At 48.4% G+C, this 11,467-nt stretch overlaps 1 protein-coding gene across 1 annotated transcript in view; it reads right to left on the bottom strand.

The window, feature by feature from the left end:
- Nucleotides 1-2,628: 2,628 nt before the first annotated feature.
- Nucleotides 2,629-11,467, bottom strand: part of OAS3 (2'-5'-oligoadenylate synthetase 3, 100kDa) — a 26,811-nt gene continuing 17,972 nt past the window's right edge. The window contains exons 11-17 of the mRNA XM_008592177.1: nucleotides 10,006-10,150; nucleotides 9,088-9,261; nucleotides 7,337-7,622; nucleotides 5,949-6,124; nucleotides 5,415-5,653; nucleotides 4,408-4,555; nucleotides 2,629-4,208 (exon numbers count right to left, since the gene is read on the bottom strand). Of these exons, the coding sequence (XP_008590399.1) occupies nucleotides 4,197-4,208; nucleotides 4,408-4,555; nucleotides 5,415-5,653; nucleotides 5,949-6,124; nucleotides 7,337-7,622; nucleotides 9,088-9,261; nucleotides 10,006-10,150 (1,180 nt within the window). The 3' untranslated portion in view covers nucleotides 2,629-4,196. The remainder of the gene's footprint in view (nucleotides 4,209-4,407; nucleotides 4,556-5,414; nucleotides 5,654-5,948; nucleotides 6,125-7,336; nucleotides 7,623-9,087; nucleotides 9,262-10,005; nucleotides 10,151-11,467) is intronic.

Genomic DNA, 11,467 nt, shown 5'->3' on the forward strand with positions numbered 1-11,467 from the left:
AGGATGTCTCTCTCCACAAAGCCCATTCCAGAGTGACAGAAGAAGCATCTGCTCTGTGATAATATTGGGGGACCTGATCACACCTCTCAGCATTGGACAGATCATCTAGGCAACAGATCAACAGTGTAACCATTACTCTCTCAGAAGGAGAGAAGAAATCTAGGATTATCAGTGGTGGGAGTGGCGAGGGAGAGGGGGATAGGGAGAGATTGGACAAGGGGCATGAAGAATAAGTACAATTTGTAAGAATAAAAAAAAAAAGGAGACAGAGACTCAGAGAGGGAAAACTGAATTGCTCAGGGACACACAGCAGGACAGGGGCCCTGCGGGACTCAGGTTTTGATTCTGCCTCTGGGTAAACACAGGTCCCCGTGTGGTCAGTGGGTTGGGAACCTCTGTGTGCCCGATTCCTCAGCACACATGTGAACTCCAGCAGTGCCTCACGAGGCACTGACCACCCCCCAGCAAGGGCAAAGACAGGCCCCAGAGTGCACAGACCAGAGAGAAACAGACATGCAACTCCTGCGCTCAGAGCTGATCTCACTTAATGTGGGCTGTCACTTCTAGGAGCCTTCCTAGCAGCAAGTTTGCACCTTCTCCTCAAGTACTTGCCAGGGTATGAAGTCCTGAATTCCCAAAAGGGACTTCCAAATTAATAAACTCTCCCTTATCTGGTCTTACACTGCAGCCGCCTTGATCAAGCCCCCTCAACGTCCACTCCCACACATACTTACCCGACTTCTGCTGGGACACACTGGCTGGGTCCTCTGGCTACTTTGGGATGTAGGTCCTTTCCTTCCTTATCAGGCCCAGCATGTCCCCAGCTGGATCATGCTGGAACTTGAACCTAGTCACAGGCCTAGTGGGCAGGAGGAGATGTGGGCGCAGGTCCTGGGGGATGAAGCAGGGAACCCTGAGCATTTTCTGATTGTTAAACCTGATCCCTTCCACGGGAGAAACTGTTTTAGAAATTTTACGCTTGGCTGTCTTAATTGCAAACTTTAGCTTCTGTAACCTAGCTTGCTTCCTGCACCCGTGTGCTAATGAAAGGTAACAGTGGTTTCGCACTGCCCTAAGGGCCAAATGCAAATTTGGCTCCAGAACTGACCAATGAGCTATGTCTCATAGCCAACCAATCCCAATTAACAGGCTTGCATCCCTCATTTGCATAAGAGGACCTAAATGAGAACTTGGGCAGGAAGTTTTGGTTATATAAGGCTGCCCCTTTCCTTCATTCAGGGAGACACTAGCCTGATGCTCATGCTCTCCTTGCTTACAAGCAATAAAGTGCTGTAACAACAAAAAGAGCTGAAACACCAAAAAGAGCTGTTAACTAATAAAGAGCTGTAATACCAATGTTGATCTTGGATTCCTCTGTGTGAGCAACCTCACAACAGGGACATATATCTTGTGGATGAGAAGCCTCTGCAAGTTTTCCAAACGAGAGAGGTGCTAGATCTTAATATGGAGGAGTGGACAGGTCTACAGCTCTTAGGGTTCAGGGGAATCTGGGATTCAAAATTCTCAGGGGCACGCTTATGTCCCCACTCTATGTGTCAGGGTCCTATTCTTTCTTATGCAGGGTTCTGACCTCATGTAGCAGACCTGAGAATTTTGACAGTGCGTAACTTTCTTTTACACCTACTAGGATGGCTACAATCAAAATGATGGACAAGTGTTGGCAAGGACATGGAAAAACTGGAACTTTCCTTGTTGCTGGGGGTGGGTGTGTGTAAATGGTGCAGCTGCTGTGGAGAACAGTCTCGCAGTTCCTCAGATAGTTACCCATAGTGTTACCATAAGACTCAGCAATTCCATTCCTAGGTCTGTGTGAGTGTGGATTTTATGTGTCTACTAGACTGGACTAAGGGATACCCAGATAGCTGGTAAAACATTATTTCTAGGTGTGTTGGTGAGGGTGTTTCTAGAAGAGATTAGCATTTGAATCAGTAGACCGAATAAACAAGATCACTCTCACCAGTGCAGGCAGTCATCATTTAATCTTTTTAGGGCCTGAAATGAATGAATGAAATGGTATAGAATGAAATAGTTAAGGAAGGATGAATTCACTCTCTCTGCTTGAGCTGGGAAATTGATCTTCTCCTGCCCTTGGACACTGATGCTCCTGGTTCTTGGGCCTTCAGACTTGGACCGGTACTTATACTATCAGTTCCCCAGTTCTCAGGCCTTCGGACTTGCACTGAATGACACCACCGGCTTTCCTGGGTCTCCAGCTTGTAGAGAGCAGATCATGGAACTTCTCAGCCTCCATAATCACCTGAACCAATCCCTCATAATAAATCTTTTTCCATATATTTAAATATATCCTATTGGTTCAGTGTCTCTGGAGAATCCTGGCCAATATGGTGTATTTACCTAAGATAAATGAAAATAAATTTCTACACAAAATCTCATATGTGAATGTTCATAGCAACATTATTCATAACAGCCAAAAAGTGGAAACAGTTCAAATGCCCATCTATGGATGAATGGATAAACGAATGGGATCTTGCCATACAATGGAATGTTATTTGGTAGAAAAAAGGAATGAAGCACTGATACATGCTATAAACCCTTCAATAAACCTTGAAAACATTATATTAAGTGAAAAAAGCCAGACACAGGAGGTCACGTGTTACATGATGCCATTTATAAGAAATGTTCATAATAGATACACAAAGCAGATCAGTGGTTTACAGGAATTAGGGGAACAATGAGTTGGAGGAGTGGGGATTGACTGCTGAGTTTCAGGTTTCCTCTTGGGGTGGTGAAAATGCTCTAGAATTAGTGTGATGAATGCATCTGTGATATGGCTCACCTTGTGAATATACTAAATATAACTTGTAAGTATGCCAAGTACAAACCTGTGAATATACTAAAATCACTGAATTGTTCACTTTAAAGTGGTAAGATTTATGGTATGTGAATTACATCTCAATAAAAACTTTTAAAATTAAAAATAAAATTAAATTACAAATTTTAAAAAACCACAACACTTTCTTTGGAGCCCTGCATCTCTTAAGTTCAATTCGGGACTCAGTCTTTACTTTTCTCTGCTTTCTGGCTGCAGGAGATGTGAGCATTTTCATGTGCTACCACGGAGGCCCTCTGTCTCTCTGCTTAGCTTTCAACTGCTGATGGATCACATTTACCTTTTTATTATTTTTTTTTTCCAGAATCATGGAAATAGCCACCCAGTTTCTCTGGTCTGTTCATTTATATGTCACTACCATGCTGTTTAAACACTAGAGGTTTCATAGTATTTTTTAATGTTGGCTAAGACTAGTCCCTCCTCAGGACTCTTCATTTTCTGACTTTTCTTAGCTATTCTTGTGTATTTTTCCATAAGAACTTTAGTATCAACTTGCCTGGTTCCAAAGTAAAGTATGTGTAGGTATTTCTGGGAAAATCATCAAATGTATAAATCAACTTATGGAGAATCGATCTCTTTATGAGGTCAAGTCCTTCTATCCGAGGGTGTGGCTATATCAGGAAGCCCCCAAAAGTCACAGTGGGGCCAATATGACAATACCAGGGTGGCCATTGTCAAAGACTGAGGGACTAGAATAAAATATGTCCCTGCTCGGATCAGCAAGATCCCTTCTCTGTCCAGCCAGATGACTATGACTTCTCATGTCCCACACACCTGTGCTGCCCTGGTTCCACCATCTGACAACTCCCCTAATTCTAGAGGCATTCAAGGGGGTGGCCTAGAGCACGTGTGGTGGGATGTGTTGCAGCAGGAGGCAGGATGAGAGCTGATTAGGATGGGCAGAGAGGAGTCAGGGAGGAGGAAGCATTCTTTGCAGGGGTGGGAAACGTGCAGGAGGCAGCAGTAGTGGTAGGAGGATAGAGTCACAGTGGGGGAGGGGAATGTTGGATGGAGAAGCTGGAAACGCAGGCTGGTGCCAAACCATGGCATCTGGACCCCAGGGCACGAGTTATGGGAGGCAGAGGAGTGTGTGAGCTGGGTGCTGATACAAGGTGGTGTTTAATGAAGAGCAATCAGGCTGGGTAAGCAGAGTGGGCAGCAGGAGGAAGGGGGAGAGAGCAGTGAGGCAGGGAGATCAGATGGAGGCTGGACTGAGGAGGAGAGTGGATTCACTGGACACACACACACACACACACAGAGGCTCATCTGGCAGGGGACTCTGAGGGCTGGCACCCATCCTGTAGGACCGCTGATTTCCTGGGCTTCACACAGCAGCCTGTGGGGAGTGTCACAGAAGATGTTGTTTACCCCCAACCTTCCTACAGAAGCTGAGACCAGACAGGAAATGGAGGAACAGGGGCACACCTGGGGCCATGACTGGATCCTGCTCTTTTGGGAGGAGTCGTGCCCTTCCCTTGACCATGCTGTCCCCACCCCAACAAAGGGTGCTCCCTTCAGCATCACAGATCTCTCACCTTCACTGGCCACGGCTGGATGGGGGTGCCATCCCTGCCCAGGCAGCACAGGGCAGATATGCAGGCTGCAGCTTCCTTGGCTAGCAGGTCCCAGCGGGCATTGTGGCCCAGGTTGCCCGTTGGGTCAGCTGGATCCAGGATGATGGGCCTGCAATTCCCATCCAAGGTCAGTCTTATTTCTGGCAATGTCTAGGTTCCCACCTGTGGCATTGATTGGACTATTCTGTTCCCTCACCCAACACAATGCAGAGACCAGGGGCAGGGCTCAGAGACTTCTCAGAGCTCCAGGCACACACTCAGGGCAGGGATAGAAAATAAGCTTTGTATGGGCCACTTTTCCATTCTGCACCCAGGCAGACATTACTAATCAATCACAGTGCTACCGCTTACCCCTTCTACAGTAAAGCAGGCATTGTTAATCAGTCACAGCACTGGATCCTGCATCCGTGGTAGATGCCACTAACTGATGAGGCTACTCTGTTCAGCTGAGCCAAATCACAACCTCAGAATCTTCTTCAACACATCACTCTAAGCGGTCACTGCCCACTGGCATCATAAGTTTGTGAAAGTATCTCTGTTACCTCTGCACCCATTTCAGAGGTAGGCAAAATCCCAAAGAAAGAGACATGCTTATGTTATCTAATGGGTTCACAGGTAGGGTTGCCAGATTTAACAAATACAAATACAAAATGCCCAGTTAAATTTGAATTTCAGATAAATAATGAATACATCTTTTAAGCATAATGTTCCAAATATTACATGGGACATAAAAAGTTATTCATCATTTATCTGGAACTAAATTTAAGTTGGAGTCTTGCATTTACCCCACAACCCTATTCACAGGTGACCAGGAAACTGACTGTTTGTCCCTTAGATGCTAAGAATGTCACTTCTAGAAAGGAACTCGATTCTAGAATGAAGGTCCTCCCGCTCTGTGCCCTAGGAGGTGGGGAGAGAGTGAGTGGTCCCGAGACTGAGTCTCTGGGATATTGGGGGAGGACTGCAACCTGGGCTTCTGAAGCTGTAGTTTCAGGAAGTCTCCAATAGTCTTGTCCTCAGCATTGTAGTTGATGGTCCAGTAGATGCGGAGCTGGCGATACTGGGTGACCAGTTCCAGGACGGTGCGGAAGCCCTCGGCCATGTTGAACTGGGGGTCCCGCCCGCCCTGCTCCCAGGCGTACACTGTCAGGAGTTCCAGCCCGTGCTGGGGGGGCAGGGAGCCTTTCCCCTTGGGCATCATGTTGCACTGGGGAACAAGGAGAAAGATGTGTTGGTCCATATTGGCAATGGTGAGGTGCAGGAACTGACTCCCAAACTTTTATTCAGCACCTACATATGCCAGATGCCTTGCCATGCATTAGTCCATCAAATCCTGTGACATGGTTATGTCACTCACACTTTACAGGTAAGAAACCTAAGGTCCCAGAGCTAGGGTGTATTCTCCTTTCTGCTCCACCCACGCAGGGACCTGGCTAGGCTGGGAAAGTGCCCTGGAGGCAGAGCACAGGGCGGCTGGGGGATGGCCTGTCCCTGTGTCAAACCTGCTGGTACCAGTGCTTCACCAGTCGGATCAGACTCTTCAGTTTGGTGGGACGAGAGATGATGAAGTCCCGCTGCAGCTCAGTGAAGCAGGTGGAGTACTCGCCCGCATTGTTGTAGCTGTGGATGAGGTCGACGTAGACTTGAGAGCTGGGCCTGGAGCCGGAGACCAGCTGACCTGAAGAGGGAGAGTCCCAGGGGGCCAACTTAGAATGGACTTCTGAGATCTCCCACTTGGGCATTTCTCTAAGGGTGGCCTAGGACCCATGAGAGGCTACAGGGTGTTTCTAGGTGGAACACAGATGTGGCATGACTCAGCATTAAATCCCTGGTGAGAGCTGTATTCCTTTTTCTGCCCTCTTTCAAACCACTTGCCTACCCATCATGGAGAAAGTCTCAACATGTCTTTAACGGATGCTAACATGTCTTTAATGCCTCTCTAATACTTACTCATCTCTCTAACACACACACACGCACACACACACACACACACACACACAGCAAACTGAATCTTAAAGCCTCCTGTGGGTAACAGAACTGTATATGGCAAGGGGTTAACATCACCATTCTGGTTTCATTGCACTTAAAGGCATTCCTTAATATCCAAATTCTTGCTCTCTGAACTGATGAACTGAATAGATCCAGATCAATTTCTGCATAAATCTCTCCCTTGCTACTTGTTCTCCAAAACTCAGGAACCAAATAAATTCAGATACAAGGGATTTTCTCACTCTGCAAACTCTCCTGTCCACACTCAGAACAGAAGAGATATGAAGATATTCGTGTCTGTTTTGTTCAGGGCTTTATCCTTGGTGCCTGGAAGAGTAGCAGGTATACAGTAGGTAAGGGATTTTCTCACTCTGCAAACTCTCCTGTCCACACTCAGAACAGAAGAGATATGAAGATATTTGTGTCTGTTTTGTTCAGGGCTTTATCCTTGGTGCCTGGAAGAGTAGCAGGTATACAGTAGGTGCATTTACTGAATGACCTGAATAAACGGATCTGTGGCAGGTGGAGAAGGTGGCACACAAATACTCAAAGCTGGGGATGTGCTGAGACACTTCAGAAATGTCCTCACTGTCAGATGAAGACCCTGGGGCTCAGGGTGGGAAAATCCCTTGCTCAAGGTGACTCAGCATATTAGTAGAATTGCCGGGACTAGAACCCAGCTTGACCACTGTTATAGCCTATGTAGCATCTTTGTGCAAATTACGAAAAGGCACGCTTTTCTCTAGACACTTTGCAGGAACATTGTGATAAACACACACATCTACAATGCCTGCAGTGTGAACAGGTGTAGCCTGGCTGTGCACCGCACAACCTCTACAACTGTCCATGGCGGCCCTGACTCTGCTCTTCCCCTTCTCAGGCCTATGGCTGGGCACCTCACCTAGGGCATCAAAGGCTGGCAGCACGTCAAAGTCCACACTCTGGTCCAGCATTGTCTGGGATTTCAGTGAGAAGCTCAGCACACGAGGATTATCCCATTTGGAGATCTCAAACTTCACCTCGAACTGCTGCTCCCGCTGACACGCCTCCAGCTGGGCTCGGATCTCTGAGATGATCTCGGCCCGCTTATTCCCCTGCTCAGTGAACTGGCTGAAGCAGCTGAGGAACACCACTAGGTCGGCATCTGAGCGGCCACGCAGGGCTGTGCCTTTGGCTGAAGAACCGCCCTGGGGAGGATATGGCAGGTGGCTTGACCCTTGGAGTACTGTTTGATGTCCTCTTGCCTGTGGGCTCTGCGTTCAGGGTTAGAAACCCACTGTATGACTCTAAGCAAGTCAAATAACCTCTCTGTCTTACATCTTTCATATGACATGGTTGTAAGAAAAAGTGTGCAAGAGGAAAGTTTTAACCTTTCAACAAATGCAAAATTTCTCATTCCATCATGTTTTGGGGGGGGAGTTGAGAGGTTTTTGTTGTTGGTGGTGGTTTTTTTTTCTTTCTTTTTGTCTGCACCTGGAAACCTTTAAAAATGACAGATGGCTGGCTCCTATCTCCCTAGATTGTGATTTAATTTTGCCTGGGATAGGGCTTGAGCGTCTGTATATATTTTAAAGACCTTTGTNAACTGCTGCTCCCGCTGACACGCCTCCAGCTGGGCTCGGATCTCTGAGATGATCTCGGCCCTCTTATTCCCCTGCTCAGTGAACTGGCTGAAGCAGCTGAGGAACACCACTAGGTCAGCATCTGAGCGGCCACGCAGAGCTGTGCCTTTGGCTGAAGAACCGCCCTGGGGAGGATACGGCAGGGGGCTTGACCCTTGGAGTACTGTTTGACGTCCTCCTGCCTGTGGGCTCTGTGTTCTGGGTTAGAAACCCACTGTATGACTCTAAGCAAGTCAAATAACCTCTCTGTCTTACATCTTTCATATGACATGGTTGTAAGAAAAAGAAGTGTGCAAGAGGAAAGTTTTAACCTTTCAACAAATGCAAAATTTCTCATTCCATCATGTTTTGGGGGGGGAGTTGAGAGGTTTTTGTTGTTGGTGGTGGTTTTTTTCTTTCTTTTTGTCTGCACCTGAGAAACCTTTAAAAATGACAGATGGCTGGCTCCTATCTCCCTAGACTGTGATTTAATTTTGCCTGGGATAGGGCTTGAGCGTCTGTATATATTTTAAAGACCTTTGTGATTCCAGGGTGGAGCCAGTGAAGCCAGGGTTGAGAACCAGTGAACCAAGCCACCCTCCTCAAGTGTTATGGATGAGGAAGGCAGGGATCAGAGAGGGGAATATAATTGCCTGTGGTCACACAGCAAATCAGCAGTCCTGGGACTTTTCACTGGCTGACTATGCTAACACTCTTTCTGGAGCTGACCTGGGTCTCACCTGCATCTCTCCAATTGTGGGTTGAGGTTGTGTCTAGTGCAGTGGACAATGTGACATTTTGTACACCCCCAGCATCCTTTCCTTTTGTTGCTTCTTTTGAGTTGGGTGTCACTAGCAACCAAAGGAGACTTGTTGGACACATCGAGGCTTTCCCACTGCCATTTACTCATGACCACATTTTGGCTTCTTCTCTATGCCTGGCCTTGTGCTGCTTGCTGCAAGGGCTACAGAAGTGGGTCAGGCCTGGCCCTGCCCTGGGAGGGATCACAAGCCTGCGGGACTTCCTTGCCTACAGCTGTCTGGGGACTCACCTTGACCACCTTGAGCACTTTGATAGGAGAATTCCGAAAGCAGTTTTCCCTAAGGAATGAGCAGATGGTGTCGACAGCCTTGTTCACCTGAGCCAGGAACTGGCGGTTGGGCTGGAGAAAGTCACAGATGAACTTGTCTAGGTCCCCAGCTGGGGTCTGGTAAAGGAGAGCTGGCTGCAGAGAGAATGCAGGTGGGGTAGCTCAAGACAAGACTCCCAAGGAACACCCAAGCCCTGTAGCTTGATGTCCTCTGAGGACAAGGCTCCCACTATCTCCCATGTCCCCCTTTCATTCTCAGCTGGTTGGCTGGTCCTGAGGTAGCATCAGAGGGCCCTGTGTTCGAGTTCTGGTTCCACCACCAATGCACAGCCTCAGCTTCCCCATCTTTAAATGGTTGCAGTAAAGAGGCCTATGTCTCCCTGGATTGTCTTGAGTGTTAAGCACTGATTATGAGACCTGGCTGCCAAAAAGCAAATGTGATAAAATCATATCTCTTGGGGAGCTGCAAATGGCTTATGTCTTAGGTCAGGTTCTCTGGAAGCAGAGCCTATGATGGGAATTTTTGTGCACATGATTAACTGGCGCAGTGTTTGCAGAAGGGGAATGACAGTAGTAGACATGGTGGGGGAGGGAGCTCAGCAAGACTAGGGGATCGGCTGGAGACGTGCTTCTGTCTGATCCCATGGGGAGCTCTGGAGCATGAATTGCATCACAGAGTTGATCCTGCCTTGAGATGAGGGTGGGCCTTTTGCACCCATGTGTCACTCAGGCACTGGCTGGGACGTTGCAACCTGTGCATCAAGTGGAGGGCAAGTCTCCAGAGAAGGGGGCAGCTGTGAGCCATCATCAGCCAACAGTCATAGCAGCTGGGGATGTGTGCACTGGCAGGTTAAGGGGACCTGGGAGAGGGCCTCTTACCATCACATACCAGGGCTCCACAGTCATCCCATCTTTACCCATAAAGCAGGCCTGTGTCTCTAGGTCTGCTGCTTCCTGGGCCAACAGCTCCCAGTTTCCCTGGCCCACATTCCAGGTGGGGTCGGCAGGGTCCAGGACCAGAGGCCTGGGGGCAGAGCAGGTGGGAAGGTGGGAGTCAGGGAAGGAGCAGGTGGGTGGGAGGGACTGGGTGGGAGCCTGAGGGCTGGGAAGAGTGTCAGGACTTCAGGGGTGGCCCAGTATCACTCAAGTGCTAGAGGAGCCTCAACTGGCTGCTTTGGTCAGAAAACTGTTGGGTGGCCCTTAATGTGAGAAATGGTGTTTTATCATGCTAATAAAACTGGCCATGCTTTCTTATGGGGCTCCTGTGTTCATGCTTTCTCAAAGAGTCTAGAGAGAAGCAGAGTGAGGGGCAGGATTAGTGACCCAAACCCCACCTTGCACCACTCCTGGGTACACTGACTCCAGGGTGACAGTGGGGAAGGAAGAGAGGATGAAGGCAGACAAGGGGGTTATGGGTCTGCACCTGGGTTTCCGAAGCTGACCAAGGAGGTGCGTTCTCAGAGCTGGATCCTCAATGCTGTAGTTGACCGTCCAGTAGACACAGAGCTGCTGATGCTGCTGGACAAGCCTCAGGATGGTCCGGAGGCCTTGGGCCATGTTGAAACGGTCCTTCCTGCAGCCCTGCTCCCAGGCAAAGATGGTCAAGAGCTCCAGGGCATAGGCTGGGGGCAGAGAGGCACGGGCTGGCCAATCTCCTTTGTCCTGAGCTGCAACCTATGTCACCCAGAGCCAACCAAAGATTAATGAATGTGAGTACCTACTGTGTGCCAAGTATGGCCCTAAGCACTTTGGGAAGGTGGAGAATATGTAAAATAGGAACACAGAAAGAGTAGAACCTCGGAGACAGTCTGGCTGATGCTTCCCACTTTACAGGTGGGTAAACTGAGGTCCAGAAGAGGGTAGTGACTTGTCCAAGGACACACAGTGAGACTGAGAGCTCAGATTTGGCCTTTGTCTGGAGTCTCCCCTCAAGGAATATATGGGGTGGTTGTACAGGAATGGGGGCTGCAATGTATCCATCTTGGTATTCCAACACCCATCATGACAGTTAGCAACAGTGGTGCTCAATAGATGTGTGCTGAATACATGAGTGAGTGAATGTGGGTTGAAATTCAGAGAAGTGTTTACTAAGGGAGCTCTGAAGGATACTCAGGGTTTAGCACAACTTGCAAAGAAGGTGGTAATGGGGGGACCCACTTAAACAAAGGCTTGGAGGTGGGAAAGACGAGAAATATTAGCAGAGAGAGGAGAGAGGACAAACAGATGGGCTAAAGGGGATGGTGAACCCCAGCTATAAGAAAAGAGGACTTTGGACTTGATGGAGAAGAGATTCTATCAGTGGCTTCCAGATGTGGGCATGCGATGGAGGATGGAGGAGATG

Source organism: Galeopterus variegatus, unplaced genomic scaffold (genome assembly GCF_000696425.1).
Source record: "Galeopterus variegatus unplaced genomic scaffold, G_variegatus-3.0.2 Scaffold7637, whole genome shotgun sequence".
NCBI lineage: Eukaryota > Metazoa > Chordata > Mammalia > Dermoptera > Cynocephalidae > Galeopterus > Galeopterus variegatus.